This window comes from Emys orbicularis, chromosome 2 (genome assembly GCF_028017835.1).
Source record: "Emys orbicularis isolate rEmyOrb1 chromosome 2, rEmyOrb1.hap1, whole genome shotgun sequence".
NCBI lineage: Eukaryota > Metazoa > Chordata > Testudines > Emydidae > Emys > Emys orbicularis.
The window spans coordinates 16,254,866-16,274,275 of NC_088684.1; the positions used below are offsets into that span (position 1 = coordinate 16,254,866).

Genomic DNA, 19,410 nt, shown 5'->3' on the forward strand with positions numbered 1-19,410 from the left:
GACTGCTGCTGTAGCCTGGTGGTTAGGGCACTTGCCTGGGTTGTGTCTCCGCTCCAAATCAGGCAGAGCAGGGATGTGAACCTGGGTTTCCCATGTCCCGAGTGAGTGCCCCAACCACCAGGCTGTTTTACAAAAACTCATGATGGCTTTGGTTCCATATCTGAACAAAAACAAATATCAAAACTTAATTTTTTTTTTCATTAACTGACTTTCCTTCCAGCCCTACTACCCCCCCCCCCAGTGGCTCTCCTTACCCCATTTGCAAAATGATGACTTCTCCATTGTACCAGTGCTGAGGCTTAATTGTTTCTAAAAGCACTTAAAGATCCTTGCCTGAATTGAGCCAGAAGTGCAAAGTGTTATAGATGTAACACCTACTTCTTTTTTCTTTAGTCTTAAATGTGTGTCTGCTCCCGTGGATGAAACCTTCCTGGCATGGGTAATTACCAAATTTTACCAATACCTTTTTCTTGTAGATACATGTATCCCTCCATGGATCAGCTGGCAGAAATGCTCCCTGGGATCCTAAAACAATTTGGGTGAGTAGAGTTGTTTACTAATCATTCAGCCTTCATTTTGGTCTTTATGGTCTTCTGACAGTTCCTTCAGCATGTGGTGTACTGAATAGATAAGAAAGTTCGCCTAACTTTTGGGAGAATGTGTCCAGCTTCTAAACTCAAATGTTCATATGCGCTGCTTCTCAATTTTTGTCCCAACTCTTTATAAAAAAAATCCTTTTATAGAAAGATTGATTCACTGCTATTCTTCGTTTTAATTTCCACCTTATTCCCTATATTGCACTTGTCCTTTTTTTCTAAAAGTACTTAATTTTATTGGTACTTGTCCTTGTTTTGAGAAGTCTTGTTCAGTTATTGCTAGTTTAAAATTTTTTAAACCATTTCAAATTTGTCCATGGGTAGACTTTTCTCATTTAGTTTAATTTAAATTGTTCATGGTGCAGACTACTTACTGCAAGAACTTGGACAGAACTCCTTTTGTCTTGCTCTTTCCCTGCCCCAACGGTGATAAAGTTGTCTTGAAAATGTAATGTGATCAAATGTCTCAATATTTTTGTGTAAGACTCTGAATCACTGAAAATTCTCCTAGCATCTTTCCTCTCAGAGAGCAAGACATTCTAAGGTGGATTCAGATAAAAGTTAAACAATAAGCCTGTTTGGTATATGTTTCCATTTATTAATGTCACTGATTAGAATACACCAGTCTCATGCCAGCTTTTTATTAAAATATTGTATGATTTGTTTTTGTGAAGGTGTTTGTCTTGTGCTGATTTTTCTCCCCTTCTACTGGTTTTCAAAGACCCCATTGCAGTAAATGCTTTAATTTGCACTGAACTGAAATTGGTCTATTCATGCCTAACAGGTATATGCCGTTCAAGTTATTCATAAGACTAGCTTCAATTTAGTGTATTCTGGTAACTTTATGTATTGCCTGATAACTAGCATAGCAGCCTTTTTCTTTCACTACTGAAGGAAAAAAAAAGATTGGGGTGACATTGTCCAGTGGTCATGATTGCCAGAATCAGAATAATACTATAGTTCACACAGTATATTTCTCTAAAGAAATACTGTAACTGTCACAATACTGGAAAGCAGATGGACAGTTGTCCCATGAATATAACTATTTAGCTGAAACCAAGAGAGCACTGAGTTACTTTGCTAACTGCTAGGAGCAGATCTGTTAATGGTGTAAATTTTTGAAGCCCCATTGAAGTCCATGCAGTTGTGACCACTTACACCAACTGCTGACCCGCTCTATAATAAACAGGAACTGGCATGTAGTAGTTGTGACCTAAAAGAGAGAGATTGGTTGGATGGAACTTGTTTATTTTAGTGCACTTTTACTGACACTTTCTCTTTTTGTTTTATTGCACATAACTGCTCTATGTAGGCTGAAAAGTGTTATTGGAATGGGAACTGGAGCTGGTGCCTACATCTTAACTAGGTTTGCTGTAAGTTTCATGGAGCTTTCTTAAAACCTTGATGCTCATCTACATGACACCTGTAGCCTATGCAAATATTTCCTACCCTGCCATACCCACTTATTTAAGCAGTCAAGTTTTTAAAGTGGAATAACCTGATCTTCAGGATGGTAAATTCAGAAGATCAAATCTGTTAAACCCAGGGCTCTACCCAGTTAACTTGTGGATGGTTGTTTCTTAATGGAAATTCTCTACTTAAATTTAAGATGGAGAAGAAGTTAAATATTATCAAAGTTGTCCAGCCAAATTACTTTGAGTAAAGACACAAACTTATTGCATATCTTTCACATGATAAAATTAGACTTCCCAATGCCCTGCCCCAAAATGATTATCCCTCTAATTTAAACTCTGTATTGTTAATCTGTTTACAACATGTATCTGGCTACTTGCATGATCTCTTAAACTGCAGCTGAACAATCCAGAAATGGTGGAAGGACTAGTTCTCATCAATGTAAACCCTTGTGCTGAAGGATGGATGGACTGGGCAGCAACTAAGGTAAAAAAAATTTTTTTTTTTTTTAAATAAACAATAAATGTCTATCTTGAGTTTGCATGTGAAGGTTTGCGCTTGAACAATGGGCTCTTAAAATGTCACATCAGATTTTAGCTAAGCTTTTTTCAGTGTGTATTCCCTATTAAAATTGTGGCTGCAATATTGAAGGATAATTGCTTTTGGTTCCATTCTTCAGTTTTAACTAGAGTACTTCCTGTAGGGTTGATAAACTTTAGCTCAGTGGTCTCCAACTTTTTTATGCCCAAGATCGCTTTCTGAATTTAAGAGCAACCCAGGATCTCCCCCACCCCGTTGCTCGCATAGGTGGATAGACTCTCTGGAGCCACAGCTGAAGACAGCGAAGGCGAAGCGAGAAAGCTAGTGATGTACATGCAGGCTGATATGTGGCCAATGAGGGATAGGCAAGTACTGACCGGAACAGAAGGACCGCAGACCACTCAAGCCAAGTGGGCAGTCTCCCTGAACCTGCAAGCCAAGTTTCTACCAGAGGTTGTTTCTTGGTTTTCATCTCAACCAACCCATACTTAGCTACTTTCTTTATGTAACTTCAGCAGAGGAGCGGCGCCTTCACTCCCTCAATGTCCGCAGGACCTTGGCCTTTTACAAAAGTGCAGAGGAAGAGACCAATCAGGAAATCTCCTAGACTGTTTGTCACTATAGCTGAAAGGATTAAGAGACAGGCAATCTCCACACAGGATTTCTAAATGGATTTTAGGATGCATTACACTTTGCTATTGGTTACTGGGATTGCCTCCACCCCTTGGGTTGAGAGCCCATTCCACAAGAGTGCAAGCATTGACTACGGCCGCCCTGTGGAATGTGTTGCTTCCAGACATGTAGGGTAGTACATACCTTCATTACGCCTTTGCACAAGATTCTGACAGATGCCTCGTTTGGCATGACTGTCCTCTGGTCAACTGTTCCATCCTCTTCCTTGCACCCTCCTCCAACTTAGGTACTGCTTATTAATCACCCTCTGTGGAATACAATAGGGACCATCACTTAAAGATGAGGTTACTTACCTATAACTGGAGGTTCTTCAAGATGTGTGGTTCCACTTCCCACCTTTCTTCCCCTCTGCTGTGGATCTGTTCATTTGCTGTGGAGAAGGAACTGGAGGCACAGTCAGTCCGCTCTGCTCTTTATTACCTCAGTTGAAACCAGGAGGTAAAGCAAGGGCGCATGCATGCACCAATGGACACTGTACTTTTAAATTCTCTGGCTCCAGATGAATGGTATTCATGTGTAAACCCTTAGTGGAATACAGATAGGGACCACACATCTCAAAGAACCCTTCAGTTACAGATAAGTAACCCTTTCTTTGCCCATAGCTTTGCCTGCCAACCAGCAATCCATAATGTGAGCTAGGGTATTGAAAATTAGGGGGGGTGGGGAGTACATGTTTCAAAAATGTTAAGGAAATCAGACAAATGCATTAAATAACTAAAATAGCCAGGAGGATCATGACAAAGGATTGTCAAGAATGTGTCACTACTGTTTTAGAAGTGACACCGCTGTGCAGGAAAATGCACAACAAAATCTTCATGCATCTTCTGACCACATTTTAATCTGAAGACTAAGGAATACTAACGACTGTAAGCTTCAAGGCCTAACATTTAAATGAGTGAGGAGTAATAGGTTTAATGTTACCATTTTTAGGCTTGCATATGGTACACAAATGTATGTCTGTACAAGATAATACAAACATGTCCAAAAACATGCATCTTGTCCAGTAACATGTTTATATTAAAGTGTGTGGGCACACTTGCACCCCAGAAAACAGATGGGTGGCTCTAAATCTCTGCATATAGAACTTCCTACATTTATCCATTGGAAGCTACAAAAACTCTGGTATTTCTAGGCTAAACAACTTGTCTGCCAAGTCCCAAATTGAGCAAATCAATGCACACCTTGTAATGTCATGACACAATGTGCTCTGGTTCCAGAGATGGGGGTGTAGGACAGTCTTTCTCAGATTGAGAGCTATTTACCTCCTTGGTTTAACAACAGAAGAGGGTGGGGTTTTTTGTACTTTACTGGATTAACAAACATTACTTGACCTGGGAGGGACTGGAAAGCTACTTATAAAGATGGGCTAACTGGCCTGCAAAATAGGTGATCACCTCACCCAATAGCCTTGGCTCATTTTAAATTCTTCAGTGTCCCAATCCCCATGCTTCTCTCAACACTCATTTGGAATCACTGAGCCTAGCAGGTGGTACCATTGGATTTTGCCCCTTTCTCCTTTCAAAATTTATTTGCATTTGTTCTGGGAACTACTACTGCATGTGTCTTGGGTACCAATTTAGGAACGTTATCCAGATGCAGGTTTTGTCCTAAGGGTAGAATTTTGTTCACAAACTGCCCATATCATGTCAGCTAGTCCAAAGTTCTAAGGAATGATTGCATGAGTATGGGGCATTCTTTCCCCATCTACTGTGCGTTCGTTATGTTGACGCTTATGTGCTTACACTAGGTAAACTGCAAGGATAGTCCAAGAGTTCTATCCTGTGGGCACTTTTCAAGTGTGATTTGTGCTACTTGCACTTGTAGTGCCTTCTGACATAACTAGTGTAAATATCTGACCAATCATGGGAGAGCAAAGATATTTCTAGCTGACCAATCTTCCTTTTTGATTATGCTGTTCAATGTCTCTTGTTTAACTCTTTCTCATTGTTTAGATCTCAGGATGGGCTCATGCCCTTCCAGATATGGTCATTTCACATCTTTTTGGGAAGGTAAGCTACTTTGAGGCTCCCACTTGTTTAGCTCTCATATTGCGGGGAATGCTAATGTCACCTTGATCGATCAGTCCTCTCAGAGAGAGTGCCAATCACAACACGTCGTTCGTGTTCTAGCCATTCCTTTAACTACCCGCTGGCCAGGCTGTCAGTGGCACCAGACACCCGATTGGCATAGCACACTGCAGCCCAGAACCTGTAGGCTCAAGTGATCTGCCAGCCTCCGCCTCCCAGGTAGCTGGGAATACAGGTGCATGCACGCCACCACGCTCTGTAGTGCTAATGTATCATCCCTCAAACATTGGAAAACGTGTACCTTTGTACCATTTTAAAATACCAAAACTAAAACACAAGCTGTAACTTCTGTCTCAACCACAAACTGTTCACAACATTTTAAATTCAAATGTTTCCAGGTGCAACTTGCCCTATCACTGAAGTTTGATATGCAGTATATGAAAGGCTGCATATAGCCATAGTGGAGAGATTTAATTGCTTGTTAAATTGGTTGTTTAAATAAAGTTCTAAGCAGAACTCCTCACTGATTTCAGTGGCAATTTCTGCTCTAAACGTTGATAGTACAATACGGCTTATTGTTTTAGCTCCTGATAAGAGCTCTCCTGCTGTATTTTGGCACCATAATAAGTCATAAATCTGGAAAACAAGTTACTGGTATAAACTAAGCTTTTTTTGGGTGTGTCTACCTTAATGTCAAATACTCTATTTTCTAAGGCTTGTGTAGAGGTAGACTCTAAAGCACTAACTTTCAAAGACAACTATTTTAATGACCTTGAAGCTCTGCTACTTGCTCTTGTCTTGCAAAATTGAGCGCAGTTTTGTAGATGTTCACTAATTTTTGTCACGCTTTGAACATCTGTTTTGGTCTGAACATAATTACTATTTTTTTTTAACTTGACTTGTTTTTAAAAGTCTGGCTCTTAATCCTGAAGTCTCTCAGCAGTTTCAACTGTATTTCCTTGATACTATACATCTCTTCAATGACTTTTTCCTTGCATCCTTTGGTTTGTTAGAAAGGATGTGGATTTCAGGTTGATCATCAACACTGCACAAGCAAACTGCAAACCATGCAATGTTATGAGATTAAGTGCCTTGAATTAATAAAACTGTACAACTAAGTCTGGAACTGACTTTCAGACAACTTGCATTACTTCAACCCTGAAAAAAAAATATTGGTACTAATGGTTTGAGAACACTTAATGCCTGAAAAGCTTCTTAAAGGGGCTTGCTTGTTTTAATAAGTCTTTATTTGTAATTAAGCAATGCTACAATGCCATTTATCATAGTAGTATCTTAATATTAAATGACACTTTTTAATCTAGGAAGAGATTCATAACAACCATGATCTGATCCATACTTATCGCCAACATATTGTCAACGATATGAATCAAACCAATCTTCATCTCTTTGTCAACTCGTACAACAGGTAATATACTTTGTTCTCCAATTAGTCTTTACAGTGAAACATGTTAAGCAATCACTCAAGGGACCAGCAAATATCATTTATGCAGCAGAGATGCTCTCTAATGAAAGGTCAAGCAGAATTGTATTGGAAACCATAACTCTATCAAAGGGTCATCTTGAGACACTGCCTATAGTGTGTCCTTTTTTTAAACTTCAGGGGCTGACTAAACTAAAACTACAAATCCAAAGAAAATTCAGGTGTGTGTGTGTGTGTGTGTGTGTATATGTATGTATCTTTAAGTAACTTGTATAATTTCATGTTTGGAAATGTGTAGAAATTCACGTGAATACCTGAAGCCCAATGTATCAATAAGCTTTTTGTCTCTCAATCTTCAGTCGAAGAGATCTTGAGATTGAGCGTCCTATTCCTGGAGCAAATGTTGTTACTCTACAGTAAGTATTACTGGTTCATATGAATTGGAAAAATGTAAAATCTGTGCTAGATTTAAGTAACTGTTAATGGCATGGACACTGTTATGGGGACAGTCATTAGAGCAGTGATACTCAGACCTCAGTGGTTCAGGAGCCAAATGAGCAATCAGCATTACCCAAAAGAACCACGTGAGTGTGAACTTATTGTTTCATTTACTATAATACTATATATTAATATTTAAACAGTATGATGGGAAATATATTTTTATAAAATGACTGACCAAGTATTTTCCCAATTACAATTGGTTAATAACATAATAAAAGCATCCTGATTAACTTTGGTTAATAAGTGTTTTAATATAATGTGCCGCAAGGAGACCCATTAAAGAGCACCTTTCGAGTATCGCTGTGTTAAAGGCCTTAAAGCAGTGGTATGATTGGTGGGTGTTCTGCATATACACGTTCCAGGTTTGTAATTGAAATAAAAGCTTCCAGTAGACTTTTTTTTTTTTTTTTTTTTTTTTTTTTTAAAGCTCAGTATTGCAGACGCATGCTGCTGCTTATGGGTACAAAGGGGTCTCAAAATTTGGATTTGGGGTTTAAAAACTTGCTGCACATCCTGGACTTTCTTAGGAAGAGTTTGTTGTGCCCTCCTAAAGTTGCAGTCTCACAAGTTGGGTGTAAAGTGACCCTCAAACTTGAATAGTGAAGAGATCAGAGTATAGTGTTTTGTTTAAAAACTTAATTAGCCTGAAGGGAGGAGCAATTGCAAGCATTTAAATCTCTTTGAGTGTGTTGTCACTCTAATCTCTTCACCCCGCCCCCCCAAGAGTCTCTAGTTAAATTTGTCACAGGGGAAGCATGCCGGTGATGGGTAGCTCTTCAAGTGGGGATTAAATAGTGGAGAAGATGGTGATGCCTGGTGGTGCTTGTACTCTTACCCATGATGGATTTGTAAACCTGAGTTTAAGGTGTTTAAACTGCTTTACTTAGAAAGTGGATGTAATTGTTTTCTTATGTGGGGTAAGGCTCCAAATTAAGTCAATCACCTTGCAATTTGAACATAAGTATGAATAATATATGACAAATAGAAGCATGAGTGCTTTTACAAAGTTTTTATTTACTGGGGGTGGGGCGGGAATAAGAGGACAAATTTGCACATTAGCTAGTAGAAAAAACAAGTTTCATGAAATGTAACATGTAAATAAAATTCTGTAACCAAACTCATTCCACTCTTTTTTAAAAATAACCATTTCCCTGATGAATGCTTTTGGGGGGGGGGGGGGGAAGATGCATAAGAATTCAGGAGATAAGTAGAGAAAATGCATGGCTGCTCACTAATATATAGAGGATTCCAGGAATAATAATAAAACTAGTCAGTTACATTTTTGGGACAGCAGATGCTATTTCTTCTACTCACTTAACCAGGTCAGGATCCTTCCAATCATACTAAAGGAGAATTTTGGGAAAAGCGAGGGTGGAGTCATAGAAAAGTTGAAATGAGCATAGAAGTAACCACTGTCTTGTGGTGTATGTTTTTTTTCTTCTTCTTTGCAGATGCCCTTCACTGTTGGTGGTTGGTGACAGTTCTCCTGCTGTTGATGCTGTGGTATGTATAGTCAGACTTTCATAATAAAGAACATTCTTTTCCTTTGTATTAACTTCCGAGTTTGCATACTGATTATGCTGGCATTGCAGAAATCATACCCCATATAGGAAAGTCTCCTGCTATTGACCCAGCCCAGTTAACGCTTCCCTTTCACACCTTTCAAGACAGAGCTGTCACTGTTCTTAGATGTTTATGCCTCTGTCTGGATACCGTTATGTAATGGCTACTGTTCTAGGACAGTTGCCACAGCAGTACTTTAGGCATATAAGGAGCTGGTTGAGAAAAATGTAATTTACAAATGTTTTCCTTTAGAGGAGAATCTGTAGCCAGTATTGTAACGTGTTCTCTGTTGTTAAATGGAGTTTTGCTCTCGGTTACTCTGGAAGCAGTGTGTTGCTTTGGCCGATATAGCTAGCCTCAATGGCTGAATGACTTACCCATTAAGGCACAATGTTTTATGTCCATTCTTTGGCCATATAGCTGCTTACCATCTGGGATTCTACCACATGATCCCCAGTCACATGACAGGGTTTGTTGCCACTACAGTGTGTGAAGCACAAAACTCTCCTAATTCCTTGCTAATGGACTTGCTTGTACATGTGGGAATAGACTATTAGAGCAAAATTTGAATAATATTTTAGAAAAGCTTCAGGGGGGAAAATCTAAAATATGCAATTTTTAGGATATACCAACCCTTTCGGAGAACTAGGTATTAATACAATTAAGGAAAAAGTAGTTGGATGAGAGAACCGCGAAGAACTAATTAGTTCAGAATAATGGTCTTGAAGATGAGAATAAGATGCTAATAACAGTGCTATTTTTCCATATAGGTAGAGTGCAACTCTAAACTGGACCCAACAAAGACCACACTCCTAAAGGTAATAGGAATAAGAACTGTAAATTACATATTTGTGTTACAATGATGCAGCCTCATTGGTCTTAAACAAGTGAGAGAGCACAAGTTAGCCCAGTGTGGTGCATGACTGTACATACTGAGCATTTGTTTAAGATTAGTTAAGTAAACTGGGGAAAGTGTTTTCTTGAGCACAGAGCAGTCAGCACTAGTGAATGAAATATTACTGGAATGGAGGATAAAAAATAGGTCAGTAGTTGCAGAAACAATATTTGGGGAGAAAAATCTGCTTGCATGCTTCAGACTTAGCAGGGAGGGGAAATAGCTGTGGGCTCACTTTCATCTTCTGTGGTTTTTGTTTGTTTGTTTGTTTTAAATTAAAGACTATTTTCGTTATACACAACATATGTACACAGTACTTTAAACTTGCGGACAAAAGTGGCTTTAACCTGTAGACTCCCTATTCATGAACATACAGAACCTCAGGGGTTGAAACCCTGAGCTAAACATTCAGAGGCGGATGATACTGGCTGTATATTTAGAAACTTATCCTATAATGGATTTTAAAAACTGGCACTTAACAGGATTAGGAGGTCATTTAATGAAGTAAAACTGTATTGTCAGTGCAAAATGCTGCTGTAGAGTGAACTAGTCAGGCTTCTGCTACTAGGATATTTTTGCCTCCAAAGGAATAGTCACAAATGTCTTTCCTTCTGGATTTTAGTAGCCGGACATTTTGTAGAATCTATTAATCACAAGTGAACAACTTTATCTTAATTGTCTTGTGTCAAGACCTAGGCTATATCTGAAGTAAAATGAAAACCATTTTAATATTTTACATATATAAAGAAACAGACTTAAATCAATTTTACTGAGTTTGGTAGACACGGGCTACAGCCCAGATCAGCAGCATAGCCATGGTGGCAGTGGAGGCATTACTGCGCTATACCAAGTACAAACCCACCTGCAACCAGCATTTATACTTGTGCTAGCTTCATGTGAGTTCCCTGTTTGTGTACCCATACTCTCACTACCTCTTCCTGCAATAACAAAACAAGCTGTAATTACTCTGTAGAATAAATACATAATGTTCTGATTTACATGCACTGTCATACCTGGCTGCCTTTTCTGTTACTCTGGGCTACTTTCCAGCATAGCTCAGAATCAGAAATGTATTCTAATATTTCCCTTTATTTGATAGTCATGCAGTGGGTGCATCTGTAGTTTGCAGTACTTAACCATTGTTAAATAAAAGTTAATAGGAAAAAAGTGTCTGCTCAGGATTTGGAGTTCTTGCCATATTCCCTACTAGGATATAATTAAAGAAGGCAGTTAGTCAGTGCTAATGTCTAAGCCAGGGGTCGGCAACCTTTCAGAAGTGGTGTGCCGAGTCTTCATTTATTCACTCTAATTTCAGGTTTCGCGTGCCAGTAATACATTTTAATGTTTTTAGAAGGTCTCTTTCTATAAGTCTGTAATATATAACTAAACTATTGTTGTATGTAAAGTAAATAAGCTTTTAAAAATGTTTAAGAAGTTTCATTTAAAATTAAATTAAAATGCAGACCCCCCTCCCCCCTCCCGGACTGGTGGCCAGGAACCTGGGCAGTGAGAGTGCCACTGAAAATCATGTGAGAGGTTGCCTGCCCCTGGTCTAAGCAATAGACTCTCGATGTTTTTTCTTGTCTAACATTAATAGAGAATTTTACCCATCCAAATCCTCTCCTGCCCCCTTCACCCTGCAATCATAAATTTTCATCTCTGCCATTGTTCAGCTGGAGACCTCCTTACATGACCACTCTTTCTGAGGTTGAGATTCTGAATTATGTTATAGTCCTACTTCTAGACCATTAGCAGCAGGGCTTTGGAGCTGTGCTCCGGCTCCGCTCCAGCTCCAGGCAAAAACCTGCAACTCCACTGCTCCAGAGCTGCTCTGGGCTCTGCTCCAAAGCCCTGAATTTAGCAGGATTTGTTTTAGCTAATCCAGATAGGACTGCAGACTTTCTATAATTCACAATTTGACTGTTTCTGTTCATAGCTTTCACTGGAATAGCCCTGTTCTTGTTGATTGAGGGGTGGACAAGCAGGAAAACTGAAGTGGTACAAAAAATGTGAAGGCAGTCTGACTGCCTTCACAGATCTGGCTTCCCTTAACAAATCTACCTCCTGTTGGAGTCTTCCACCGTCTCAGCCATTGCTGCCTGATTTTAATACCCTCACCTGTAAGGATCTTAGGTACTTTCCTTCTTCACCAGTGTGCCATCTCCCTGTTCATAGCCAAGACATACCACTGAAATCCAGTAAAAAGAGCTGGATATCCAGATTTCTAGGGTAATACATTAAGAAACTGGTGTTCACTTTATAAAAAGCCTTACATGTTGCCTTCTACTCAAGCTTTCCTATCCGTGATGAGAATAAATGTCTGTCTCTAAAGTGCTTTGAAGTGCCAGATAAACAAACCTTGAATATATTTCTTTGGTACAATCTCTGAATTCAGAAAGGAACTCCTGTTCTGGCATTATGCTGACCTACCTTTTGTTTACTTTCTTGTAGATGGCAGACTGTGGTGGTCTCCCTCAAGTTTCCCAGGTATGATTTGACTGACTGAAAACTTGCTAATACTACTTACACTAATCTGTTTTGCAAAATGTGACAAATGGGCTCCATTTTGAAGGGTATTCATTGTTCCCAAGTGTTAAAATGACTGGTGGGCATTCATGAGTAATGATGGCATTCAGTCACCTGATCTCGCTTCTCTGAAGACCAACCAAGCACAAAATTAAGGTTAGGATGGGATATATATTTCCACTAATTAAGCCTTAACCGTGTAAAGGTTTGCATTGGGAATGTAGAATGCATTGGGAATGCCTACTAAACTAACATGGATTACTGCTTCTGGATGATCATTAAGTCAAACATTTAGTTATTTGTGCTATTTATAGTTCATGGTGGGAGGCAGGAAATAACTAGTCTGTTCTTGCATGCACTAATCTGGTTTAGGAGAATGAAGTGTTTTTGAAACATGTTTAGACATAAATTCCAAGGCTCCTAATACAACAGGCTATGTACACTACAATTTTAACTATATTATTTAGTGGTGATTTACTAAAGAAGCTGGCCTCTACATTAACTTGTAGGGTATACATTTTGTTATAGTCTGAGCCAAATGGAGGCATTCTGAAATGTAGGCCTGAATTTTTGTTACTCTGAAGAAACTGGAATTTGTAAACAGCTACAATTGAAAAGAGGAGGACTGCGCTAGCATTGTATAGTGTGATTAGTGACCGGGAGGGGTGCAAGAAAGACACTCCATCCTTGTTTTTGTTTTTTTTTCAAGTTGTTTAGAATGGTGAAACTTTAAGTAAGAAGCTTGAATACCAATGTAGAGCTTATTCTGCCCCTCCCATTGATGTATGTAAATTTAGACCAAAAAGAGCCATTATTCTCTAGATTTGGGGTGTTAAAAAAAAAAAAAAAAAAAGTTGCCTGTACTGCAAGGTACAATCTTGCATAAGTTCAATTACAAATATTGTCACCTCAGTTTGTTACTTGAGTCACTGCTTTGCCTGGCAGCAGAGGAAAACATTCTTGTGTCAGTGCAGCAGTTCAAGAGTAGTAGCAGTCTATTAAATGATTCTTGCATAGTCTCACTCATTTTATGGAGGAAAAACCTGTCAATGCAGAACACACTTAAAACTTCAGCTAGTTGGAATTGGTCTAGAAACTGCTATAAATAAACTGTCCTATGTGCTTTGTGAGACACTGTTCCTTTGAACCTTCTGCTTCAGTAACTGCATTAGCAAAACTTGGGCCTGGTTCAGGCCGAGGTCAGTTGGAGAATTGACTGAACTAACATGCTGCACGCTAATATTAATGTACAATAGGTATATAACCGGGGGGGGGGGGGGGGGGGGGAAGCAGGGCAGAGGAGGAGAGAACAAAATCGGAACTGGGGAATTTTCTCAGTTGTGTACTCATTCTTTACATGTGTAACACTATTGAGTAGAACCCAGGGAGACAATAAGACAGTGTATATACTACGGTGTCTCTCATTTGACCATTACTGTATTCAATATGTTTCCGTTTCCTTTTACAGCCTGCAAAACTTGCAGAAGCTTTCAAATATTTTGTTCAGGGAATGGGATACAGTAAGTATTTATTAAAAGAAAATTACTAGCTATAGTTAAGTGGGCTAATAGAGTAACCTGTTGTTGTCTGTGAAAATCTAGATTACACCACAATTTCGGCTGTCTGTGAGGGAAGGAAGGGCTTGTGGACCATAGCAGAGTAGCATGAGGACTCTTAGTCCAATCAGTGATATTGGTGCCCACAGATATTATATGTAGTGATATCTGAGATACTGCAGTTCTCCTGTCTTGTCCCTGCTATCTCAGTGTGACTTGATTGTGACCATTGTATGTACTTCACTGGTAATAAATTGCCGTGGTGCCAACTTGGAGGTTGTTTGGATGCATGGCTTGTAAAGATGCCCTTTAAAGTGCTCCTTTCCAACTAGAAGACACAGAACAAAACATTCTCGTACTGCTATATCAAATCTACAGAGATGAACTGAACTAAGTTGAATCTCTTTACTGCCTTTTATTCCCCTTTCTCTGTTTTTGCCTCATGGATTGAAGAAATTAATCTCTTGCACAATTTGAACCAGTATTTTCAGAGCCTGACTCAAACTGAGCATGCAACTATGGGTCATCTTGGCACACTAGCAGCTGTGCACAAACTTGCAAACATCTGACTTGGCTGTATAAAGGCCAGGTCGATAGGACACTGGCTGTCTGTACACCCAATTAGAAATGTGTGCGAATTTTAAAAATACATGCACAACTTGGTTGCAGAGCAGACATTTTGGAATTTGGTTTCTGTGCATATCCCCTGTATTCACATAATGCATGGATATTTAAACTGAATTTTAAAACTTGAGGGGAAAACTTAACCCCCCTGTAAATGTTTGAGTTGGCATCTTCTGTATACAGCATTGGCTCTGCTGTGACATGCAGAATACCTGTAGTATGAATCTAAAATTACTTAGCTTTAGAAATTACACATTCTCTTACATTGTAATAACCAGCAGACACAGTTGACTTGAGGTGTGTAAATTGGAATTGAAGAATCAAGGTCAGTTGTTGGAGTAAAATTACTAGTCTGCTTTAAACACTGAGGCATGGTAAAAAAAAAAAAAAAAAAAGACTGCCCCTCAATTTGCACATCTAAGAAGTTGGTCCTGTTTGTTCAGTTTATACCCAATTTCCCACATGTACTGTAGTACCAAAGCACTGTTTAACTTCATGCATCATGAACAGTGGGACTCCTTACATGTGTAAAATAAGCATGTGCAAAAGTGTTCAGGATCAGGGCCTTAGTCTGTCCAGCTTGGGAATTCAAGACAAGGGCTTGTTTTCAAGCACACTGAATTGTTCTAAACAAATCCACTAATACAGGACTCTTCTTTCAGTGCCTTCAGCTAGTATGACCAGGCTTATGAGGTCCCGTACAGCATCTGGTTCCAGCGTCACATCTTTGGAGGGACAGAGGAGCAGATCTCACACTGGGGAAGGAACACGAAGCAGGTCCCATACCAGTGAGGGTGACAGGAACAGATCCCATACTGGTGATGGGTCCAGGAACCGCGCTCACACAGACACACGCGTTGAGCTCACTCCTAACTCTGCAAGCAATGCTGAACAACTTAGCCCCAAATCCATGGAAGTTTCCTGTTAAATACCTTTTAAAAAAAAAAAAAAAACACCAAAAACCTGGATGTAGTTTGAAACTGTAAACCTTTTTAATGGTTGCCCACTGTGTATCACAACACATAGCTGGTATTAATCTCAAGCTTTCCTGTAAGATGAACTCTGTTCACCAGAGTTTAAAAGGGACCAAAGAAAGCAAACATCTCAATTGCTCTATTTTTATTACTTAATACGGATGGTTGCTGCTATTGTGCCCTCCTCCAACTGATGCCAAAATTTAAGGGCTGCTTGCCAAAAGTTAATATGGCTGTGAACATTTCAAAATCAAACCAGACTTACCTAACATCCTGTTCAAACAAAGTTTTGAAACTAGGATATGCCCACTTCTTATCTCTTGTTCTTTCTTTGGCTAAATAAAGTGACCCAGTTTGTGGCACATGTTTAAAAAAAATTTTTTGGGGTGGGGGAGGGAAAGCAGTGCTTTATGGGTGACTTTAAAAACAAAACAAAACATGGTACAGCCTCATGTTGAAGCTGGAGTTAAACTCAAACTGTATATAGTTTAATTTTTTCCTATTTGAAATTAAACTTGTGCATTTATAGGCCTTCTAATTAGTATTTGAGCCTGTTTTACCTAAGTACAGTAATGTGTTACTAAAATAGGCAAATTTTTTGTATTTGATGGGTTTTTTTGAGATTTAGTCCCCCCAACCCTCCCCCATTCCTAAGACCTGCTTAACAAAGTGAAGACCAGGTTTAACTTTTATAAGCAGGTTAATATTTTCTCTTTGGCGGGATCTTGAACCAAAGAGCTCACAACACAGCAAAGCTTGGTGGCGTAGTTGACACTTAAGTAGCTGTACATGACAAAGATGACTGCTCAGTGGAAGCAGTTTTACTTTCACATTCGGTGGCTTTTAATCTTTGGAGTTTGAGGTTTTTTGTGTATCCAGCACAATTGTAAATCTCAGAATTCTGTAAACAAAGCCAGATGCAGCTGTTCTTTGTTGAGGAAAGATGAAAAACTGAGGGATGGCTTGTAATTAAATACTGTACACTCAACTGTCACTAATTACTAGCTCCTAAAACCTCTGATTTTGAATTTGCTGGTGCTGAGAAGTGTATTCCACAGCGGTGGGAGGGGCAACTTTGTAATTGATAAACATAATATTTAGTGACTGTAAATTTAGCAATGCATGATTCTGCATCTCAGTGTAACCTATTGATATCTCCCAGGTTATCTTCTTTTGGAAGTAAGTAAGTGGGCATGGCACCCACAGGTTTTCATAGTGTTCTTCAGCTTTTCTTCCATACATACTGGGACAGTCTTTCACTTGCTTTGATACCTATTTGCTACATCACAATTCTTATGTAGCTATGAAAAATCAGATTGAGTAATTAAATAGCAAGTGTTAATACCTAAATATTTTGGGTAGTTCTCAGTGTTCAGAAGAACACAACTTTAATTTTAGGTTACTCCACATTGACTAACTTACACTCTTGTGCAGAGTTTCCATGGTGGTTGGTAGGAAGAACAGATATTAAAGAGAATGAACTATTGTGTAAAGTCTATCAAAAGTTTTCTTAACGAACTATTTGTATTTATTTCAAAACAAATAAATTTGTAACTTTGCAGTGTCTTGTGTCTTAATCCTGTATCCTAAGCATAGAAATCTTTCAAGATGATTGCACTTTATCCTTTCCACATGCCTTAACTCTCAGGCTAAGCTTACCCTGCCTGCTATCTAGCCCCGGGGTGGGCAAACTTTGTGGCCCGAGGGCCACATCTGTGTATGGAAATTGTATGGCGGACCATGAATGCTCATGAAATTGCAGGTTGGGGTGTAGGAGGGGATGAGGGCTCCAGCTGGGGGTGCGGGCTCTGTGGTGGGTCCAGAAATGAAGAGTTCAGTGTGTGGGAAGGGGCTCTGGGCTGGGGCACAGGGTTTGGGGGAGGGGGTGAGGGCTCTGGGGATGAGAGGTTTGGGGTGTAGGAGGGGGTGCAATGCTGGGACCCAGGGGTTCAGAGGGCAAGAGGGGGATCAGGGCTGGGTTGGGGCATGGGAGGGGTTCAGGAGTGCAGGCTCCAGGCAGCACTTACCTCAAGCAGCTCCCAGAAGCAGCAGCATGTCCCCGGCTCCTACACGGAGGCATGGCCAGGCAGCTCTGCATGCTGCCCTGTCCACAGGCGCTGCCCCTGCAAATTCCATTGGCTGTGGTGGTGGCATTTGGGGTGGGGGCAGCATGCAGAACCCCTTGGCTGCCTCTACATTTAGGAGCCTGAAGGGGGATATGCTGCTGCTTCCAGGAGCTGTGTGGAGCCACAGTAGGCGCAGAGTGGGGCAAGCCTCCAACCCTGCTCCTTGACTGGATCACCGGAGTGGGGCAAGCCCCCGACCCTGCTCCCCAGTGGGAGCTCAAGGGCTGGATTAAAATGTCTGAAGGGCCGGATGTGGCCCCCGGGCTGTAGTTTGCCAACCCCTGGTCTAGATAATACTTAGTCCTGCCTTGAGTGCAGGGGACTGGACCAGATGGCCTCTTGTGGTCCCTTCCAGTTCTATGATCCTCTTCCCCCTTGTCCGTTGTCGCTGTAAGCTGTTCAGTGCAAGAATTGTTTTTCCATGTGTAGGCATAATGGGGACTTTAGACTGTCCCACACTATAATACTTTGAATTTCTAATTTGAATTTGAGATCCTGTGACCAAGTACTCAACAGAAGTTGAATTCCACAACACCCCTGGGGGGGAGGGAGATGTTATCACCATTTTATAAATAGGGAAAATACTTGGCCAAGGTCACATGGGAGTAAAGCTGGGAGTGGAATACAGGAGTCTGGACTTGCATTCCCTTGGTGGAGATCTGGAGAAGATCCCTTTGTCCTATGCCTGCAAAGGGAGGATGGGGGGAGAGACTATGGTCTTGAGTGCTAAACTACAGCTCCTTTTCTCAGTCCTATTCATAGACCTGTCCAGAACATGTCTCAAATACAGCTTCCTGTTAACTAAAACTTAAGTCTGTTCTTAAACCAATCTCTGCCCAACTCCATTTTAGAACTAATTGGAATTGTATGTTTTTCCAGGGCATAGGCTGTTACAGACATTGAGTGTCTGTTTACTGCAAAACCCTAGTTTTATTCTGCAATGTAGTGGCATCATAAGTCACATGAAGCCTGAACTGGAATCATTCTCTCTGGGACAGCCATGACCTTCACACTCCATTTGAGGAGCAGTCCCTCCAAGCTCTAGTTAGCAGTAGAGTTCAAAAATGGTATGGTGAGTGAGTGTTTGACATAGGGAAATATTGATCAAGTTCAATGTGTGCAGGTTCTGCAGAGAACTGAAGTAGGTTAACAGAAGAAGGGTGTGTGTGTTGGATAAAGAGAGCTTAGTAAGTACTTGTTGGATAAATAAACTGTCCTTACATGGGGAGTGATTTAAGGATCAGGATTTTCAATAGATGGATTTTCAGCTTTGCTCTGACTTTATTGGTCCCATTTTTTTTCCTCCCTCTGGTCTAAGTATAAACCATTTAAAAATCATTAATGTTTCTGAGCCTAGTAACAGCATTTCAGGCAGCAGTGATTAGACAGCATGGATCCTAAGAGCTGGACTTGTTTTTTAATAACCAGTCTGTAAAACCCGAGTGTGAATGTGTGCCAAACCATCCTATGAAAGAAGGGTACAAGTGTGCCCTTCTCTCATCTCTTCCAGGAATGGGTAAACACTCCTACCAGGGAGTATATTCTGCCTGTTACACAAACATTAACTGTTTGACTTTAAGGGCTGGTCTACCCTTGGGGGAGGGAATCGATCCAAGATACGCAACTTCAGCTATGCGAATAGCGTAGCTGAAATCGAAGTATCTTGGATCGAATTACCTGGGGTCCACACGGCGAGGGATCAACGGCTGCGGCTCCCCCGTCGACTGTGCTACCGCCACTCGCTCTGGTGGAGTTCCGGAGTTGACGGTGAGCGCGTTCGGGGATTGATATATCGCGTCTTAACAAGATGCAATATATCGATCCCGGATAAATCGATTGCTACCCACCAATATGGCGGGTAGTGAAGACGTACCCTAAGACAAGCAGGAAGCTATCCAATCCCTCTTGCAATAAAGAGACCTGCTGCTCGGGGCC

The 19,410-nt window shown here is 40.4% G+C and overlaps 1 protein-coding gene across 1 annotated transcript in view; it reads left to right on the forward strand.

The window, feature by feature from the left end:
- Positions 1-15,303, forward strand: part of NDRG1 (N-myc downstream regulated 1) — a 54,502-nt gene extending 39,199 nt beyond the window's left edge. The window contains exons 6-16 of the mRNA XM_065398619.1: positions 477-539; positions 1,909-1,969; positions 2,409-2,495; positions 5,195-5,251; positions 6,592-6,695; positions 7,070-7,126; positions 8,663-8,714; positions 9,545-9,592; positions 12,121-12,156; positions 13,664-13,715; positions 15,038-15,303. Of these exons, the coding sequence (XP_065254691.1) occupies positions 477-539; positions 1,909-1,969; positions 2,409-2,495; positions 5,195-5,251; positions 6,592-6,695; positions 7,070-7,126; positions 8,663-8,714; positions 9,545-9,592; positions 12,121-12,156; positions 13,664-13,715; positions 15,038-15,303 (883 nt within the window). The remainder of the gene's footprint in view (positions 1-476; positions 540-1,908; positions 1,970-2,408; positions 2,496-5,194; positions 5,252-6,591; positions 6,696-7,069; positions 7,127-8,662; positions 8,715-9,544; positions 9,593-12,120; positions 12,157-13,663; positions 13,716-15,037) is intronic.
- Positions 15,304-19,410: the final 4,107 nt, after the last annotated feature.